The sequence below is a fragment of the Nasonia vitripennis genome, chromosome 3 (assembly GCF_009193385.2).
Source record: "Nasonia vitripennis strain AsymCx chromosome 3, Nvit_psr_1.1, whole genome shotgun sequence".
Lineage (NCBI taxonomy): Eukaryota > Metazoa > Arthropoda > Insecta > Hymenoptera > Pteromalidae > Nasonia > Nasonia vitripennis.
Window position 1 is genome coordinate 20,069,364 of NC_045759.1, and position 21,749 is coordinate 20,091,112.

General features: G+C 45.4%; 1 protein-coding gene across 10 annotated transcripts; it reads left to right on the top strand.

The window, feature by feature from the left end:
* Positions 1 to 3,410: 3,410 nt before the first annotated feature.
* On the top strand, positions 3,411 to 21,425 carry LOC100678824. Of its 10 annotated transcripts, XM_031927966.2 has the most exons (7): positions 4,469 to 4,755; positions 7,156 to 7,298; positions 7,429 to 7,487; positions 8,076 to 8,170; positions 8,485 to 15,497; positions 15,585 to 17,774; positions 18,026 to 21,425. In XM_031927966.2, exons 5-7 carry the CDS (start codon positions 8,573 to 8,575, stop codon positions 19,819 to 19,821), a joined length of 10,911 nt encoding a protein of 3,636 aa, XP_031783826.1. In that variant the 5' UTR covers positions 4,469 to 4,755; positions 7,156 to 7,298; positions 7,429 to 7,487; positions 8,076 to 8,170; positions 8,485 to 8,572; the 3' UTR covers positions 19,822 to 21,425. The 10 variants fall into 10 exon arrangements, with proteins under 10 accessions (XP_031783825.1, XP_032453706.1, XP_031783822.1 ...); XM_031927962.2 differs by lacking the exon at positions 4,469 to 4,755 and adding an exon at positions 3,686 to 3,815 and having other exon boundaries at positions 8,485 to 17,774; XM_031927961.2 differs by having other exon boundaries at positions 8,485 to 17,774.
* The last annotated feature ends 324 nt before the right edge of the window (positions 21,426 to 21,749 follow it).

A 21,749-nucleotide genomic window follows, 5' to 3' on the forward strand; every position in this document is an offset into this window, starting at 1 on the left:
CTAGAGCCGAAGTATAAGATTCCAGGCTTGTGGAAGCCGACAGGCCCTTATCGTAATCTGAAGAAGTGTCAGCAGAGTCGCCGAGAGAGAGTCGCCACACACGCACACACACACACGCGCGCGCGCGCGCGATAAAGCGCACTGTAAAGAGTGAAAATCGAGAGCGAGCAAATAATGCGATGTGCAGCCCATATGGGCGCTCAGCTCCTACTCTATACTTTTATTATTGCACGGAGTGTAGCAGCCGTTATATAACAACTTCGCAGGGAATTATGTATAGACGCATTGCCACTGCAGCTCTTTTCCTCCGTCCCGAGCGAGCTGCAGTGCAATAATAATAATAAAAACGCAGGCTTGCAAAACGCGTAATCGCACGGTTGTGTCCCACACGGCCAATTAGTCCTCGAATACGCAAGAATACACTCGAGAGCGACGAACGTACCGCGCGTTTGGCATACACAAAGTTTCGTGCGTGGATATACAGAGCTAAGTATAAAATACACCCACGAAGCGGTGCAGGCAACCCTCCTTCCCAGGTGCCTCGCCGAGGAGCCAATACGGCCGCGTCATTTTTTCCCGCCATCGTGCACATTACCCACACACACACACACACACAGGACACATATGGAACAGTCGCACGAGGGAGAGGTAGATTTACGCGCGAGCGTCCCTGCTGTTGCTTCTTTCCAACTCGCTGTACATATAGTTCTGTTGCTGCTTGCACTCTGCCACAGCTAAGCAGCGCGAATATGCTCGCTACAGCGACAGCTTCTCAACTCGCCGTTTCTCGCGGATGTGGCGAGAAATCTGTAGGCCGCGCGCGTACGCGCTGGATAGGTATTGATCAATCATGCAGGACGCGAAAAAAACACGCAGTGGAGAGTACAGCCCTGCGCGCGTTTCCGTGTGGAGGGAGAGAAAACGTGAGAACAGGCGCCAAGCCCATGATCGTGTCCCTTTGGAGCAGGTATATACCTGCAAGAGAGAGAGAGAGAGAGAGAGAGAGAGAGACGGGAGGCTCAAGATGGTCGGCGATTAAGAAACGACGACGAGCCCGATTGACTACGAGAGATATTCACTCGAGCCTGCAGCTCTCTGCGCGCAATGAGCGATCGACTCCATCGCGAAAGTCAGAGGTTGAAATAATGCACGAGTAGAGCGGAGAGACGAGTTAATTTTCAACGCGAGTCATAGCTATATGGCCCTCCAATTGGGTCAATACGTGGACGCGCTTTTTAGGTCGTCGTCGAGCTTCGGAACGCACGTCACGACGAACTTTTTCGGTCGTTCATGTATATACGCGACGAGCCTGTGTGCGTGTATGTATATTGTATACTTATAATGCCAGAGCACGCAAAGAAGCGAAAACGAGAGTTTTAACAAGCGCGGGAGAGATATCGAAAGTTTTTCGACGCGAGCTGTAGCTCTCGAGAGAGGAAGAAACACGTTCTCGGGGATAACACTTAACCGAGCGCGGAGTTTCGCGTGTGTATACCATACACACTTACTCACGGGGGAACGACTGCTTGCCAAAACGAGATACACGTCTCTCTGGTCGGGAGCGAGAGAGAGAGAGAGAGAGAGAGAGAGAGATAGCGAGGCTCGAATCGAGTTAGTGAATGGACGAGGCAAGGAAGGTGAGGGACACGCGCGATTTCATTAGAGGAAATTATTTGTGAAAGACCCGCTGCTCTCTGCCTGTGTGTACATATAGACACCTGCATCGTCGCAAGGTCGTAGCTCTGTGTTTTCATAGTATTGTTTTTCGACGGTGCAATACACGCCAGGCTGCGCATGCATCATACACACGGAGAGCGCGCGCGCGCGCGCAACAAAGAAAAAACTGGAATGCCAAGCAAAATGGGCAGAAAAGACTGGAAGACACACGGAGAGAACACGACGGGGACTGCGCGATGGTGGGAGGAGGAACGGGGGGCCGTGGCACTGTTGCCGAGAGAGAGAGAGAGAGAGAGAGAAGGACGGGCGAAAAATCATATATGTACACATGCGTGCTGTATCTACGATCGTACGGATCGAGAATTCGAATACGATGGGTGCTAATGAAATGTATAAAGCCTGACCACGAGAGATACACACTGTATAGTAATAAGCTCTACACGAGGTGCTGCGCCGTGCGAGGCCTCCTCAGAATGTCGACTCGTCATCGTCCGTCGTGCAGGAAGCAGTAGTCAGCTAATTCAATCAGCGATTAGCTATGATATACGAATAAGAAGAAAAATGCCTCGACACATCCTTGCGTTTACGCCGAGATGGTTTCTCCCGCGAAAAGCGACTCCGATCCGAGCGATGATTCATCTCTCGATGGGCCCCGAAAGGTGGACGGCCCGAAAAAAGCAGGCTCTCTCTCTCTCTCCGAGAGATCGAGCGGTATGCAGTATGCGCGACGGAGACGAGCAAAGCGAGCTCAAGCGTGTATTTGCATCGGTACAGTAGTAGAGAGAGCTGCATAACTCGTCTCAGGCTGCGCCTACAAGGCGGATCTGCTGCGTATGATGGATGCAGCACAACCGCGACGGTGATGATTGCAGTGATGGTTTAGAAAAAGAAGCATCGCCTCGTTGTTTTCGTTGTTTTATCCGCGGCTGCTTTAAACGAGGGAAAAGACGAAATATAAGTGAATCAGTCTTGACTTACTTTTCTGCAGCGTTAGCTCACAGTGTGTCATAGCCGCAGCGCCGGATCGATCTCTACTGCTCTCTCTCTCTCTCTCATTCTGTAAACACACGTAACAGAGAGCGAGAATTAGAAACTCGAGCCTCCACGCGTCTGAAAAAAAAAGGCTAAAAACAAAAGTGGCGCTATATACCCATCCGCGTTCCGAATTCGAATCAGACCACTCGACGGCATATCGGCGCGAACTACTCCTACTCCTCTGCATCGGAAAAAAGAAATCTACTCCGCTCGCTAGACACAGCCAGACGACCGCCAACGGCGGCATTCTCCCATGGCCCGGATCCCTTTCTCCGCGCGCGGCGAAATTTTCACGGACACGCAGCCGGCGCTGTTGCGCTGCTGCTATGCTGCAGGAGCGCCCTAAGAGACTGTCCTCTCGCGTACACACATACACACACAGCTGTTCCATCATCCAGCGTAGTGTGCTTGATATATAGATATACTTATACCTGTGTGCTGGCGGATGAAAAAAAAAAAGAGTTTTCGAAGCGGAGATCCTTATCCTCCGGGAAAAAAGTCATAATACGGATCCCGTACACGAAGGTGAGATGTGAAGTCTATCGCGCGCTGTCTTGGCTTCGCGCATGCACGCCGCGCGAATCCTTACGTCACGCTGTCGCCGAGACGGCGTGTTGTACACATATATAGGTACTGTAGCTCGCGCGCCGCGCCGCCGACTGTTTATAACCGCGCCGCCGTTACTTTTTCTCCGCCGCCGCGCAGTAGTTCTCCCCCGTGCGCGAGCACGTCTTCCGGATCCATGACTTTTTTTCCCGAAAAATTGCGAGAAACGCCGGTCTGTACCTGAGTACGTAGCTCTCGTAGCTTCCTCGCTCCAGTCTGCGCGAGCATGAGAGCTACATCATGTGTATATACACCTATACAGAGTGCGAGAGCAGTCCATCCTTGTCTGTGGCACAGCAGTAGGTATAGTCTCTCTCTTGCGGAGAGCGAGGCGCGGAGGGGACGGACGACAGTAGCGGCACAGTGTCTTTCGGAACGAGCGAGCGTCCGGAGCGACGGCGACAAAACACGCAGTATACTCCGAGTGTCTGCTGCTCTGCCGTATACATAATTACTCCCTCTCATCGATTGTGTCAATCTGCATGCGGAGAAGAAACGTGAGTAGCCCCGACACCTCAGACTCGCAGCGAGTAGTGTAGTGCGCGTGTATCTATGGATGAAATAAATTTCCCAATTTCCCCGATGGATGTGCGAGGATACTGATGGGGCAACCTCCTCTGTGCAGCCGCCCCGCTCGGCGCTGCTGTCAGTGTCACAAGCTCTCTCCCTTCGTCGTGCGCCGCGAACGGCTAAAACAGCGCGATCGGTGTATGTTTTCTATTTTTCCAAAGCCCCCGAGAGGATCGATTCGCCAAGAGGTGTGTAATCGTTCCTCGCTATCGAAGCCTCTACTTCCTCGGAGTGCGTAAATTAATTCGGCGCTGCGTACACGGCTGTGTATAGCTATATCTCGAAGCATATAGGAACTAAAGGAAGGGACGTATGCCGTCTATCTCTCTCTCCCTCGCGCTCGTACCATCTCTCCGACTCTGTCGCTCTCGGCCGTTCGTTAAGAATCGGCCAGGGCCGACGCAGCAGGCACGCCGCCGCCGGAGAGAGAGAGAGAGAGAGATAGCTACATCAATATATAGGTATATACAACGCGTGTGCGAGAGTCGCGATGGCGAATACTTGCGGCCGGCGCAAAGCTACGCGCGCGCACGAGATGCGTCGCTACCGTCGGCGGTAGCAGCAGCAGCAGCAGCAGCAGCAGCAGTAAGCTCTCGGCCGCTGTTGAAAAAACAGCGAGGCCTGTTTGCCCCGTATATACTCTCTGTTATACGCGTTCTGCTGCTTCCGTCGATCAATCGGACAAGCGAGTGAGAACGAGCGAGAGAGAGAGAGTGAGACGGAGAAAGAGCGACTCTCTCTCGTCTCGTCGATACGCGCAGTTGCGCAATTAATTATTAAAATACAGTGACTGGACGAGGACGTTGTCAGCCCTGCGTTCTGCCGTTGCTGCGAGGAAGAGGAGGAGAGAGACTCTGAGCATTTGAGGTTAGGTTTTTAAAAGTACCTGCGCTGCGCGTCCATGAAAAAAATGTCGGAACCACTGGCGCGTGAGTGTTTTGAACGCGCGTGACCACCGACGATCCGCCGACTCGCTAGTCTTGCACGACTGCTCGAGTCCTGCGCTGCTATCGAGCATATCGATTTGAGGTTAGGTTTGGCAAGTATTCCCGAACGTCCAAGGATAGACTTGACCAGTTCGCGCTCGGCACGTCGACCAGTGTTTTATCCGTTCCGGGAGATAACACCGCGGATTCCCGTCGTTCTGGGCGAACCTCCGTCGCGATCTGATTCGAGAATGCGAGCCTTTCCGCGGCGTTTTGACAGTTGCTTTCCAGCAATACGCACGCTATAGTGAGGCACATCGCGCGCATATGTATGTACATAACACTCGCATCTACACATCCTACGATACGAGTGTGTAAGCGAGCGCGGTGACCGACATCATCAGACAAGCCAATTCGCCGAGTTCTTCGCGAACTTCCTGGAAGTGGGTCCCGTGGTCGTTAGCGAACGTAGTCATCGTCATCGACAGCGCAGCCTATGCATCCAGCACGTTCGGTCTAAGTGCAGTCGTGCGATGGTGCGCAGTCTCGGCTGCTGCAGCCCCAGAGGTGTATGCACATACATACACGTAAATACGCCGCGAATCTCGCAAGCTCCGACCGCAAGTAAGTAGAGTAAGCCCCTACTTCATTCAAAAATGTCAGCCGAGCTCGCGAGACAGGCTAATTAGCGGGCGCTGCGCGTGGATAAGGCCAGAATTCAGAAACGAAATTCCGAGATGGGCGGGAGGGAAGGGGAGGAGGACAGCATCTCTCCACACCCCGCGGGCATCTTCCCCTCACTCGGCCGCCTCCCCCGTATAGGCGCAGCAGGCAAATACCGCCCGTGCGTGTGTTCCTACCCACCACCGCCGCTCTACTCTTTGTTTCCTGCGACAGGCGCACCACTGACGACGTTCAATTCTTGTTTCCACCTCGAGACGCCGCTACTTTGACACAACACGGCTAGGTACCCCTCGTGTGTGTGTGTGTGTATATATATAGCTACATGTCAGCAGGTACAGTATACGTACACTTGAGCGCGGCTGTATTATAATATGCACACAAGTGCATACGCGAGTATAGAGAGACGAGGTTAACACGAGAAAGGTGTCGCGGCTGTGCAAGTGTATTACGCACATACACACATACGCTCGGCCGTTTTTTGCGCAAGAGAAAGTCCGGGTAGTATAGAGCACACGCTGCTCCTTCGCGGCGTGTATTTACGCGCTGTATGTACGACCGCAGCCGCCGCGTTTTTCTCTTCTTTCCCGGTCGTTGTCGCGACTTTTCCGCAAAGCGTCGTCAGCTGATTGGAGGTTATGTCTTTTCCCGTACTCAATCGTCCGCTATATCCCCTCAGTAGTCGAACAACCTCCCCTACGAGCGAGAGAGAGAGAAGTGCATATGGCTGTCGGTATAGGTACCTATATCGACATTGGTACGTGCGAGAATCGCCTCGGTGCGGCACACGAGCTGCTCTCTCGTCGTCTATCGAACGTCCGAGCGAGCGAGAAGGAGAGGGATATTGTATTTTGACGTGCTCTTCGCGCGCTGGAGCTATTTCGGCCCCTTGCACAGCGGCTCTCTCTCTCTCTCTCTCTCTCTCTCTCTCTCTCTCTCTCTCTCTCTCTCTCTCTCTGCGCAAGGCTTACACGCTTGACTCGGCCTTTTTGCACGCTTTTGGAAATATCTCTATCGGAGTCTCGCCTGCTGCTGCCGTGGGCACATTTGCCACCTATCTGTGCATGCGGGTGAGACCTGCAAGAGAGGAAGTCGTATAGGTACATACACATTACTCGACGTGTTCACGAGCGGAGATAGCGCAATTAACGCACGCCCCACGGTCAGGTTGAGGCTCTTTTTGCGGACTGCACTGCGGGTCCGGGTGCATTAATTTTAGCACAGACGAGAGAGAGAGAGAGAGAGAGAGAGAGAGAGAGTGAGAGAGAGAGCTTCTCTGTGGGCTTCTTTTTGTCCTCTCTGCGGAAAACGCTGCTGTTATATGAAAGAGTGCCGGACGCCACCGATGACAGTTAGCGACGCGTATACAACTATACATACAGCGAGTGCTTCTTGTTTTTTTTTTTAATTTTTTTTTATTACGTTTGATCCGATCGTTAACATGAGTCGGGCTGATTAATGCATGCTCGTGCAGTTTTTTCGCTCACCCAATGAGACGAGATTCACATTTTATGATACGCAGTTTTTTAGTCTCTTGGTTGGTTAGCTTTGTAAATTGTCTTGTATGTATATATATTTATACACTTGTACTTGCTGAGTAAGAATTTGACCAAGTGAATGGACAGTAGAAATGAGATTGTATAAGGAATGATATTTTCAGCTTGTTCGGTTTTCCGGTGCACACTATCTCTGGAAGAGCTAATTCGTCTAAATTAATTAACAAAAAAGTAGCAGAACAGCCAATAAGCCCAAGCCCAATGAGCAATTTAAGATTTACAGTAGACTGCAAAGAGAGTTAGGAAGGTAAAGTTTACATCTATTTTTAGGATTAGTTAAGCAATATTTTTACTGCTTGCAATATACATATATATTATAAAAAATACATTTCAAACACAATGCAATAAAAAGTTATTGTTTCCCATTGCCTCATTAGGTTATCTCTGACAGAATGCAAACTACAAACTATCAAAATCATCATTTTTCGCAGGACAGGTATATAATGCAATAATTGTTTGTTTTAACATCAGCTATGATATTGTGCTTGCATTATGTATACGTATAAGAGCAAGAATCTGTCTGTTATCGTTCTGCGGTGGTTTGATTTTACAAGTTCAATCAGTTCATTCACTTGGCATTATTGATTCCATCATTCGTTTGTTTTCAAATAAAAAAGATGAATGGGCAACTTTTTCATGCACTACATGCAAAGCAACCAAATGAGTGAAATTGATTTCAAGATTTAAAGAAATCAAAATGTGGCTCTCTTTAGAGAGTTATACCTGTGCAAAAGTTGATCAATGTTAGTTACTTTCCAAGTAGTTCATGCATAAGTGAGCTTCAGGCAGAACTATTAAACCGTTTCCTCTTAGTTTTTACATGAATAAAACTCATGAGTACAATGCGGCATTGAAATAGATATACAGCATAATCAATCAAATTCAATGTAAATACGCAACAAGAGAAAATAAAAACTATCTATTAGAGAAATTGCTAAAAAAATATTCTTAGCACTAGGATAAAACCTACCTTACACTGTAATGCTTTTACAAATGATTAATAATTATACTTGTTTTTCCACAGATGTCTGCAGCTCACGTGCCACTGGCCTGGAGGTTCTCATGTGATAATGTACAAAGTTGCAAGCCAATGGTCGGACCATGGAGGAATCCTTAAGGGTACAGTAAACTCGAAATTTGACTTCTCAACAGTCATTATATCTGTCATCTCTTAAAACTAGCCCATAGCATCTCTCTTCGAATGCACTTCCATCCTGGAAGATTTTTTCTTGGGAAGGCAGCCAGGGTTATAATCATGTCCATCATAATCAAGCTTCGCCCAAACAAGTATTGAGTATCAAGCAAAAATGCAATAGAAGCTTCTTAAATCACTTACTCCCAGCCTGCTAAAGCATAAAGATCTTATAAATGTAAAAATAAGAGAAAACCATCACAATTCTCTCACACTCACGCAGCATGTTCTGTTATTGCAGTTCAGTCGACGACGTCGAAGCTCGGACGAGCGAAAGGCATGTGTGTAAGGAGCAAGGCCGCGGAGAACGCGCGACAACGACGACGAGGATGAGCAGTAGCAGCAGTAGCAGCGCCGAGCGTTCGAGTCTGAGCAAGCGCTCGACGGCGCGGACACGTACCGTATCAGGTTCTGAGTCCGAGGCGTCCTGCGGCAGGACCGGTAATGGCAGCGTCGTCCCCGCCACGGCAGCCACGGCAGCCACGGCAGCCATCGCCGACTCGGACAACGTCAGCAGCAACATCAGCCCGGACCGACTGAAGCGTAAGAAGCGAAGAAAAAATGTCTACGACTTCAGCAAAGATGAAAGCAAGCTCAGGCGACGTGTCCTCGAATCGGGCAGGCGCAAGAAGCTTGAGCACGAGATGATTGATAAGTTCAAGCTAAAGACCGCCTTCGTGCAGCTCGTCAGGCTTGAAGATGAGCGTCGGCTGCAGGAGCGGCAACGGCAACAAGAGCAGCAGCTCGTCGCTATTGCTACACAACCAAAGCCCGAGGAAGCGAGGAGAGACGTTGATGAGGAAGAAAAGAGAGAAAATAAGAGGGAAGAAGAAAACAAGGCAGAGGAGCGTCTGCGGCTTCCCGGGTTAACGCTTCCGGCCGAAGTCGACCCGAGGATCTTACAACAGAAGCTTGTTGTCAAGATCAACAAGCACCAGACCGAAAAGCTCCTCCAGAGCAAGCGCCGGCAACAGCAGATCTCCGCCGGTACCAGTGAGTGCGCGGATAGACTGACCGAAAAGTTGACGGACGGTTGCTCGTCGGACAATAGCAACAAGTGTACCAAAAACGCAAACGTTTCGAGTTCTAATAGCGGTAGGAAAGTGGCGCGAATTCCCGTCGATAAAAGTAATAACGATAGGCTTCCCGATAAGTTGCTCAAGGACGATTCCAAATGCACGACGGATTCGGCAACGCCGGCCGAGACGAGTGCCGGTGAGAGTCAGCCAGAAAGTTCCAAAAGTTTCGTAAATAGTTGTAAAAGGCAAAAGTGCAACTCGCTCGATCAAAACAGTAGTGATAAGCAGTCCGTGAATTCGCTCGAAGGCAGACCAAAGTGTCCAGAGGAAGCCGGCGAGAGGCATCCCGAAGGTTCCGCTAAGGATGCCAAGAGGTATTCCAAAAACTTGATTAAGGATGTGAACGAGAAGCAGTCCAGTGTTTCCGCCAGCGGAGATGCCAAGAAGGATGATAAGCAGCAGTCAGAGCTACCTTGCGAGAAAAGTAAGAAGGTATCAACAAAGAGTGCTGTTGTCGAGAGTCATCCCAGGCCCAGACGAAATTTGGCCAGTAAGAACAGCGAGAGACATTTGGACGATTCTGTTGAGAATAATCAGTCTGATAAACCTCTGGCGGAAAATGAAAAACTTTCCGAGCAAGTGGATAAAAGTATCCAAGATAGTTCCAAAAGTCAGAGTGACAGTCATAAGAAGATCACGCGAAAAGCTGCCGAGAAACATGAAAGTCATGTTGTAAGCGCAGTCGACAGCAAAACTGACGACATCAAAAAGTCGGTTGAAGAACGCAGCAGAAAACATTCAAAAAGGTTGGATAGAAAAATTGAGTGTTCCAAAAATGAGACTGATAATAGTAAAAGAGTCGCAAAGAGAGTTGACGATGAAAATGAAAAATCTAGTGGCAATATAACTAAGAGTTGTGTAAACTATATAGCTAATTCTGTTGATGAACCTGAAAAGCTTCCTGAAAAATTAGTTAAAGATGTTAAAGTGTGTATTGAAAATCAAATTGATAATGTTATAAAACATACGATAATTGGTGGTGTTAAAAGTGATAAACCTACTGAACATGTTCTAGAAAATGATTTAAATGGCACTCAAAATGTTATTGAAGAAATTAGTAATAGTCGATCACAAAGTGTAGATAATAATATTCAGTTTTCCAAAAACTTTAGAGAAAACGATAGAACGATTCAAAAAGTTTCAAAAGACATTGCACACATTGTTGATGAATCAAATAGCGAGCATTCTAAAAATTCTGACATAAAAGTTACTAAGACTTTAAAAATTGGTATAGAAAATAATAAAAAACAAGATAAGATTAACATAGTCAATGGTCCCAATGAAAAATTTGTTGAAAATTCAATTGATATTCATTCACACGATGCGCCAAATATTGTAGAAATGCCGATTAAAAATGATTCCATCATTAATAAAGAAAGTAAAAATGTTCCTGAAATCAATCAAAGATCCAAGAGGCGGTTGGCTGCAAAGACCAGGGAAGTTAATACTGAGGTACCAACAGAAGACAGAATATATTGTGAAGAAAATTCCGTGGTTAAAACTAAAGAAAGGCTGAACAAAAATTCTAATAAGGATGTCACTGAGTGCAAGAACAATCTTGAAATTGGTAAAAGAAGAACAAGAAAAGTATCCGAAAAGAAAGATGATCGTTCTGAAACTTTGATAGAGAATAATGCCGATCATACTCAACAATTGCACGAAGATGACAAAGAAAAAAATTCTGAAAAGTCAAACATCGAGGAAAATACAAAGTTACAGACTGAAACCATTAAAAAAGTGAAAAGGAAAAGTACTTTAGAAATTGTAGAACATTTTGTTGAAGAAAATCAAAAAGTGCTTCCTGATGAGCCTTCTAAAACTGTTAAAAATTTGTCCAATATTCGAATTGAAAAGAAAATTGCTACTAGATCATCACATCTCAAGCAAGAACAGCATACTGAAAATCCAGTAGAAAATACTTCAACTATAGTAGAAAACAGTGTGTTAGAACACACAGTCAATGTTTCGAGTAATACAGATAAAATGAATTGCGATGCCAATGTTAGTACCAATCCACCACCTGCCAGAAAAAGGGGGCGTCCAAGAAAAGTATTACCTATTTCCAATTTGACAAATGCTGAAGTTCTTGTAAAAAATAATTTAGATTCACAGCAAAACTTGGTTGAAAAAGTAGACGAGAGGTCTAAACTTTCAAATGAAAGCAAAATGATCACGAGGAAGTCGCTGCATAATAGACATGAGAAACCCACGGAAAATTTAGTCAAGCATGATTCAAATAGTATTGATAAATCTATTGAAATAAATAAAGATCGTTTACAGTTACCTGAAGAATCACAAGAAATAGTAAAGATATGCTCGAAAAGTCAGACAGAAAATCAAAAGAGAGTCACTAGAAAATCATCACCCGATAAACACGAAAGGCAAGCTATCGATAATAGTGACAATAAAATTTCTGAAAAAGCGCAGAAAAAAGTAAAGGAGTGTTTAAAGATTCAAAGTGAAGGTCTCAAGCGAGTTTCTACTAGAAAATCAGCTCCTGATAATCATGAGAAACATCCTGAAAATTTTGTTGTGAATAACTTAGAGTTAGCGCAAAATGCAACCGACGACCATGATCAAATTCTCTCTGAAAAATTAGATAATAAGGAAAATTCCAAAACTCAGATTGAGATAAAGTCGAGAATTACAAGATGTTTACCTATCAAACGAGACAGACAATCTAAAAATTTGGTGGAAAACAATGTGGACTGTATACAAACGCTGGTCGTCGAAAATAGAGACAAAAGTTCGGAAAATTTAGTTAATAATCTTAAAGTTTTTCCTAATACTAAAAAACTTCGAAAAAATTCCATCGATAAAACTAATGAAACTAATTCTGAATTTTCCGTTGAAAATGATATTACATCTGCACATGGTATAAGTGATGAAAATATAGATAATCATACTAAAGCTCCCGAATATGAAATTAATAAGAAAACCAAAAGGAATTGTATTTCTAAGCATGCTCAAAATAATACTGATAATAATCTTCCAGATCCTCAATACTTGATAGACTCAACTGATGGAAAACTAGCTTCTACAGATGAGAACAATATATATTCAATGGGCGTTGTCACGGAATATAGTGAAAGTGGAAGACAATCTGAAGAATTTGATAAGAATATCAAAAACTTACCAAATGGTCGCATCGACTACGAGTTTGCAAAAAGTCTTGCAGAAGAAATTTTAAGTTGTGCAGAACGTTTGATCGAAAGTAACGAATTATGTAAAAATGTTTTAGCTGATGTAGAAAATAATAAAGGACCAAAGATGGATACACAGATACATGCTGAAGAGTCAGAAAAGGAAGATGCAGATGATCAAAGCTTAGCTAACAGATATCAAAAAGAAATAGAAAGTATTTATCAAAACCGCAAAGAATCCGCAGATTATGATAATAACAAGTGTGAGTCTGTAAATCAAGATGCGATATGCTGTCCCAAGAAGATTGTTCCAGAGCAAACTCTTGAAACTAGTGAAAATCAATTTAAACAATGTGCAGAACAGAGCTCTGAACCTACAGATAATTTGTATTCGGAAGTCAAGGAGAGTACAATACAGTCAGATTACGAATCCATTGAAAACCCCAGTAAAAGTTTTGTTGCATACAATGAAATGAATTCTCTGGTAAGCATAGGAGCAAGTACTACAAATTCAATGTTTACTGAAGATTTTGATGAAGTTATCAAGTATTTCTGCATACCTGCAAAGAATAAGATTCGGAATAATGATAAAAATGTGTGTCAAACGTTGAAAGAAAGCGTTGGTGGTTTTCCAGAACCAACAACGAACGGTATCGACGATTCACTTATCGACATCAATAGTTCTTTAGAGAACACACTTGATGCTTTTGAAATTAAGAAGACCGAGAACACGAAAAACATTAGATCGGCTCTTACGGAGAATGCCATCGATACGTTTGGATCGCAGTTCGTACCTCGTGTAGAAGAAGCGGTAAAACTTTCAAGCACTCTTTCTGAAATTCATGCAGAAGATTCTGTACACAATCATGAAACAACGCTGGTGGAATTAAGGAAAAAATGTACCGAGAACTTGGAGCGGCGATGCTCTGCATCTCAAGAAAATTTTACCGACAGTCCAGCTTATCAAATCTTACCTGCTGAAGATTCCGGTGATGTTGAGAGCGATAAAAGTTCCTCATCCTCGGACAGCTCTGGCGAGAACGGCGAAACGGAGAGCGAGGAAGGTAACTACCCAGATAGTGTCGATAGCGACGAGAACCTCGCAGATCGTCTAGCCCAGTTGCACAATTTGGAAATTCCACCTCTCAACTCTTCTGACGACGCGGACTCCGGCGTTCAAACTACCGCTGAAGAGCATCAACAACATAAACGCATTGATAAGATCGTTCTGCGATGTCCACGTCGTTCCTTCCTCGAGATGAACGCAATCCCTGCCACAGCAAAACTGGAGTTCGACTGTAAAGATTGCGATAAAAGCTTTGTAAGTAATCGAGAACTGCGAAAACACATAAAAGTTCAGCATCGTCAGCGCCTTGTCATCAAGATTCGTAAGACCGACGAGAACAAGCACGCTGCACATATTGTCGAGCAGCCTGTACCCAAGCGACTTTCAAAAGAGCAAGAGGATGATGACGAAGACGAAGGTAACGCTTCGGCAAGTCCTGAAAAGCTCGACGAGGATGAGCTTGCACGCTCCAATGAGGACGAGCGAATCACAGAGGGCGATATCAAGATCATCGTGCGTAAGGAGGGTGGTTCCAAGAACTCGCACGTTATTAAGGAGATCAAAATCACGCCAAAGTCAAACTCCGATGGCGGTAACAGTACTCGCATTCCCGGCTCCTCTCCAGCTAGATCCGACTTCGGTAGTGGTTGCAGCAGTTCTCGTATACCCGGCAGCTCACCAGCTCGTTCGGATTTGGGTAGTAGCATAGGTGGAGGTAATAGCTGCAGAATGCCTGGAAACTCACCGGCGAGATTTGATATAGCACCCGCGACCAATCCCGTAAAACGTGGTCGTGGCCGCCCAAAAAAGTATCCGATTTTCACTGAAGCTGAACTAATTGCTAAACACCTTGGATCTCCGACAAATTCGCAAGTAAACAACGGCGCAACAAGCGCGAGGAAGAAAAAAGACGAGTCACCATTCATTGTTGAGGGCATATTTGGCAAGAGAAACGAGGACGAGCCACTGTTCGAGGCAGTAGAATCAATAGTCGTTAGACCAGAATTTTTATTGGACTCTCCTCAGAACGACGCTATTGCCGAGACCTCGCTCAAAATTAATGATAATCACGCTGAGAACCAAGCGACCACGCCGAGTCCCGCAGTCGAAGAGGCACCAAGGTTAGAGCAGCCAATTGTGGTTAAAGAGACTGGAACGGTCGAACCTTGCATCAAGAGGAAACGCGGAAGAACGCTGTCTCAAGAAAGTCTGATCTCAGCCGAGGCTATTGCTGCAGCTATTGTACAAGAAGAGAAAAAGCGCAAAGTAGCGGCCGAAGGTGGTACAGAGTCAGGAGAAAAGGAGTTTGCAGATGAATCCAGGATCAGTCTAATGCCGGAACGTAGTGTCAGTGAACCGGATTTGCGCGCCAAATACCATATCACAAAAGAGCTAGTCGTACAATTGACTAAGTTAGACACAGTTCCTAAAGAAAACGAAGACGATAGCGCTGATGATCCGGTTGACGACGAGACTGAGCCGACGAACGCTAACAACGATGGGGAAGCCGAATCTGCAGATCCAATGGAAGAGACGCCTCAGAGAAAGACCAAGCCGAAAATAATTGAGAGCGAATTAATAGAGGTGGGTGGTAGCCCAGAACCCGATATTAGAGCTGTCATTAGGTTGAATCTTAGACGAAAGCTCGAGAGTAACAATAACAACTTAGTCGTCGTTAACAGTATAGACAAGTGCCTCACGCCCTCGACGAGCGACAGTCCGCAACACATAGCTAAGCCAGACGAAATTGCAAGTGTCGATAATAATGATGCGACTGAGGAGAGTAATGTGCCTATGGAAATCCAAGCAGCACCTCAGGTTGCCGAAAATCAAACGCAATTAGAATTGCAAGCTCAGCCAGAACTGCAGCCGCAGTTACAGCCAGAACTGCAGCCACAGCTACAGCCAGAATTGCAGCAGCAAACGCTATTACAGTTGGCGGAAATGCCGGCAAAGCCATCGACGAGTAAGAATAGCTGCGGTGACTGCAACTGCGAATTCCATATTGACGATGATTTCGATGCGTTCGAAGATAACCAAACTCTTGTTCCAGAATCTGAGCAACAGCTGATTGCTGCGCCACAACCTCCAATGATTGAGATGTCTATGGTCGATGCGGGCTCGGAAGAAAAGCTTCACATGCTCATGAATGCACAGATACCTTGTGACTCAGTCAACAACGTCAGCCCCACAGTCGTATCTCAGTCATTGCACTTTCACTCTCAGGTCCAAGGCCAACCGCAAGTACAGCCTCAGGTTCAAGTTCAGATTCCGCTCCCACCGTTAATTAGGCACCGAATCCAGTATCAACCTCAGCAGATCCAACCTCAGGTACAACAGCTGCCACAAGCTCAAATTCAGCTACCATCACATATGCCGCTACCACCATTAACCCAGATCCAGATGCCACCGCAGTCACAGGTTCCTGTACCATCGCAGACACAAGTTCAGCTGCCACCGCAGGCGCAGGTTCCTGTACCATCGCAGACACAAGTTCAGCTCCCACCGCAGGCGCAGGTCCAACTACCGCCGCATCCTCAACTTCTGCAACTACAACAAGCAACTGAGAGTATCCAAGCGCAAATCCAGTTACCGCCGCAGGCCCAGCTAGTCCAATTGAATCAATCGCAGCAGTTCTGCATTCTTTTCTTCCCCGAATCAGATGGTAGCAATTCTGCTAAAGACAGACCAACAACGGCAACGATAGTCAATTTTCAGCCGGTCCCTGACAATGAGATCGCTAATAAGCCGCTAATCTACATGCCCACAACGCCTACTAAAATTTCAATTGACGATCACGCTAAGCAGTATGTCTGCGCCACATGTTCACAGGTACTCGATATCATCGGAAGACTAGAGGCTAGCCTTGGCATGACTGAGGAAGATAAAAGTGTCATCAAGTGTCCATACTGCTCGAACCACTTCCAGTCGCTGTTCTACCTTGAATATCACATGATGCAGGAGCATCTCAAGTGCGAGAACGAGAAGCAGTGCCGACACGCGAGTTTCAGCAACCTGCGTATTCCTTCCCACGAGGTAGCTTCCGAATTCGAAATCTACATCACGTTCGCGCTCAAATGTCGCAGCTGCTACGACATCTTCAACACAGTGTTGCAACTTAACGACCATGTGATGCACAAACACAAGACCCTTGTACGGTTGAAGCCGTCTTCTCCGCCCTTCCCGGCTACACCATCTGCGGGACCAGCGTTTCCTCCAGGCTCGCCGTTTGTACGGAAAAACAGTGGTCCTACTCACGTGGCTGTGCTTCAGTGTCCCAGCGACTGCGTCTGTCGCATTGGCATCCGGAGCACTGACAGTCCGCTTCAGCGACAGCAGATGCTCAAACGCTGTCCGAATGCCATGCGTCGTCTGGAGAAGATTGAACCCGCAGCTTATGAGGTTTATACATGCACGCTTTGCAAGAGTACATTCCTGATGAAAGACGAAGTGGTGGATCATCTGATGAAAATGCACGAGGTCTCTTGTAAATATCCTTGCTACACCTGTCTGACAAGCTTCCGCAGTTTACAAATGCAGGAGAATCATCGCTGCTCCGAGACGACGCTCCAGGACCTCGACAAACTCCTGAGCATCGCCATCTTGCCGGTCAATGTTACTAGCTCTAGTAAAGACGATCGCTCCAAGTATTTGGAGCGCGAGGACTCGTCTACCGACGAGTACGACGCAATTAAAACAGCAGCTGCCACAGCAAGTAACAATAGGCCCTCGCCCGCAGCCACGCAGCCGCAGGCTTCGAATGGCTACAAGCGAAAGAACGGCGAGACTGTTGCGGCATTGCAGAACTTTTTAATGGCAAATGCGGCAAAAAGAGCAAAATTCGCATCTGAGCCGATGACGACAGTCCAGATAGCGAGTTACAGAAGGAGAAGAGTGTGCCCCAAGTGTAAGCTTAAGTTTGCTAACAGACAGGCTTTGCAACATCATGTTGTCTACGATCACGTGCTAAAGGGAGATGTTAACGTAGGACCTAGGAAAATCGCAATTGATTTGCTGAGAATACTCACCGCTGATTGTACGGATGGTGAAAGTACGAGCGAAATAAATGAAATACTGAAAGGACTTAGCAACGAGGACGCCAACTTAGTGAAGAATTTGATGTCACTCAATATGGACGAAGAGAATAGATGGGAAAGCAGTAATGGCAATGATTCGACCAATGGCCTAGAGGTTGCGCAGTGCAGCAATTGTAAGACGAAAATCACACTGTCTGCAGAGACTGGTAAGAAATATTTCATTTATATTTTAGTTTCTCTTTGTGAAATAGCGTTGTATGTACAATGCAGGCTTATCTTCAATCTTTTACAGTTTATTGCACCGAAAAACAAATGGCTTCGTAATTAATCCAAATAACTTAAGAAGTCAATAAAATGAATAAATTCACATTTAATTCGTACTTTTAAAAAATTGTTATTTTTAGTATTTCATACCTTTTCATTTTTACATATGACTAATACCTGTTTATAACTTTAGGCAACCCTTCGGAACAGAACAACCATCAGCAGTCCAATGCAGAGTCTACCAAGCTCTTACTTTGTGAAGGCTGTGAGAATGGCGGTCCGAAGACACGTCGCCGCACTGTCGTCAACAATGGCCACCACGATATTAAAAATACGATAACGGATGCTCAAGGCCAGCCGCTAGCAATCATACATCCGTATGCTTGCAAAAAGTGCTCCGAATCATTTCCTTCTCTCCTGGAGTTAAAGTTCCACAAGCGCAGTACTCACAATGTGGATTGCGATATCTGCAAAAGGTCATTTACCTCCTTGCGTATGCTTGAGAAACATAAGAAGACTCACCGTGAGTCCAGCCTCGAAGACTTGTCCAAAACAACCATGGAGGATGACAATACAAGCAGCAGTCAGATTGTTAGTGAAAGCAGCAAGGACAACAGTGAGGCAAACGACTCGCTCAACGAAAAGGGAAATTCGTCGAACCGACGCGACTCATCCGATAGCAGTAGCGGCACTTCCAAAGAGCCTGAAGAACAGCCTCTTAATTGCTCTTTTTGTGAGGAGGTCTGCTCGTCAAAAGTCAGCCTGAAGAATCATCTGAAGCGCGAGCACGGACGACGCGCTTCTATTTGTCAATTCTGCAACGGTCTGCTAATAGATACGAGTGAGGTGCGTCATATGCTAGACTATCACATCGTCCCGAGCAAATCCACTTCACGCAGCATTCTCGCCAAAAGCAACGGCACCATCCTCCATTGCGAGGCCAGTTGCATGCAAGATGACGTAGAAGAGCTCGTACGCACTCTTGGGAAGCACAGACTGCAATCGCTTATGATGTACCACGACTTCGAGGGCAAGTGTAATAACGCAATAATGCGCTGTCCAATGTGTCCAGAGTTGTTTGCCACGCGGGAGTCCTGCAGATTTCACTACGTCTGGATCCACGATGATACTTGCCTGCTATGCGACGAAACATTCAGATCGGGCAGCAGTGCCTTCCAGCACAAAGTAGATGCGCACACTTCCACCGCAAGTTACCTTTGGTGCATACAACGTCTTGTCACCGCCATCGTTTACACTCTGAGGCTCGATCCTGACCAGCCATCGCATGTACTGTACCAGATGCTTGCCATGAGGATTGAGAATGAAGAGGCCGCTGTTTTGCAGGCTGAGCAGGTAACTGTGAGAGGCGCAACTGGAACTACCGAAAAGACTGGCAGCGAGGAGCCGGCCACTGATCCCGAACGCTTTGGCCTGGAGGCTGTTGTACTGAGCGAGGATCAGCTGCCCGACTCTAGCAACATAATTGAAGTTGTCATTGGTAAGGAAGACTCAGAGGACGACCTCCTATCCATGCTTAATTTGTCGCCAAGCTACGAGAGCTGCAGCGAGCAGCACAGGATGCCCAATGCCGGATCAGCTCCGCCCGAGGAAGAAGAAGACGAAGAGACTGTAGCTGCCGCTGCAGTAGCTGCGATGGCCGTCAGCTCGGCGCCGACAACACCTATCCTGAGCTCAGCAGCGGCTTCAGTGACAACGACGCCGACAGGACCAACGAACACGACGGCCAGTCCTGTTGTTGATAATTACGTCACTTCGGGTGTGTGTAAATATAGGCTTGAAAACGACGAGGAGCAACTCGTTCTGGTCGTTACCGATGACGATCTCGTCACCTTCAGGGACGATATTGGCAGCTTGGCTGAAAGAATAAGCACGACCTGTGACTCGCTGACTCTCGACGAGATCACCGAGATGCTCAGGGCCTACTTCGAAAGCGTCAACGGTGTGACGAGCAGTGGCGCGAGCGCGTGAGACAAACTGCATCTGCTCTTCCTTCATTCTGTGCGTGTGCAATCTTTGAAGACTTGAGAAGAGGGAAACAAAAACTGAGTTAGCGCGTAACCGTGTTTAATATGTATAATGTATAATGTAATAACGATTTGACGGTGATTCCCCCGATGTTTTTCGATTTATCTCTATCTCTTTATATAAATATATATATATATATATAGCTGTCCCTTGTCTCTCCGAAATATTTCTACTACTTTTACCCGAGCGATTTAAATGAGGAGAATGATTATGAGATATGTACGCGTGATACATACCTTGATGACGCCTGGCTGGGAAATTTCGTTGCAAAAACAGTGATAAACATTGTTAAGCCGCGTTTTTGGTTGATAGATATAGATTGTCGAAAGTCGTTTTGGTTCTCCTTTAATTCTAGCGCGCAACACGAGGGAATCTGAAACTATGTTCATTAATGAGCATAACGAGAGTAGCGCTGATCTCGGTGTTAATTGTTAAAATAAAAAACAGTGGTATGTAAATTGTGAATGAATTTGCGCTATTATCGAGCGAGAATTTATTATTGTTCCAAACTGATGCAGCCAAAATTAAATGAATACATAATACTTATGGACTTTGGTCACGATAAACGATGTTCTCAGTTAAAACTGAAGTTATTGATTATCGTAAGCAAATTGCAGGTTCTAGTTGCATCAATGGTAGATCTCTTTATCCGACGCATAAAAAATTAAATATAATTAATTGATAGTCATCCAAGTATCAAAATAAAATCGCATGTTTTAGATCCGTTGTTATGTACAGTTCTGAGGTACAACTAACGACAGTTTTCACATGTAAAATTTTAGTTGCGATTGAACGGCAGCAAGCAGAGCTTGCCAACGCTTGTATTTGAAAATCATGATTTTTTACACGCTTTCTGGATCGTATGGAATGCTCATAATTAACTTTAATTTTAACAATTGGTATATAATCAGCCTTGACCAAAAGAGTTAGGAATAATTTATTTTCTAAATATATTAAAATTGTTTTCAATGAAATGTTCCATCCAGGATATCTAAAGATATAAATATTTTTTCATTTTTTTCGAAGGCCAGCGAGAGTCCAGTATTTTCTTTTCTTTATTTTTTCTATTTTATTTCTCCTCTCAACCTTCTTACTTATTTTTTCGTTCGTTTTTAATTGTTGAAACGAAAACGAGGCTAGGTTGGGTGCCTTTTTTCGAATTTTCCTGTCCGTGTGTGGGGCAAAGGTGCTGAGAAATTTTTGCCATCGGACTGGATGACTTTAATCATAGGATTTAACTGTTTTGCAATTTTTTTTTCGTTGGTTGAATATATACATAAGATATAAACGTGTATGTACAGTTCTTGATAATGATGAATATTATTAAAAAGAAAAAAATGAGAAACGTTTGTATCCAACTAAGAGTATAGAGCTTTCCTACGTACGTTCGTTACGTTTTTGTTTACATTCGACATTTTTATAATGAATAGTAGAAATGAAAAAAATATAAAAAGTACTACGAGAAACCGCCATAATTTACACCTGCGAATTATCAACGCAATTGTAACAGTTACTGTCAGCGAATAAAATTCTTCAGATATTTCGTAGTTTCGATATGATTCTCTTATCCCATCACCCAAAAAATAAAATTTTCCTTTAATTTACTAAACTATTATTTTATAAATGTTTATGAATGCTTCCATGGCTATCACTCATAATACATAATTTTTATTAGTAAAATATAATTTTATTTGCGTAATACACGGAATTGTATCTTAAAAAGTCATATAGATTGTTTGCTTTTTTGATACTTTTATTCAAGCTTTTATGACTCATTTTATATAAGATGATAAATTCAAAAGTGACAGGCAACGCTATTCACCTATTGCAGTAGTAGCAGTTGCGATTTCGATACCGACGAGCGGTAATCG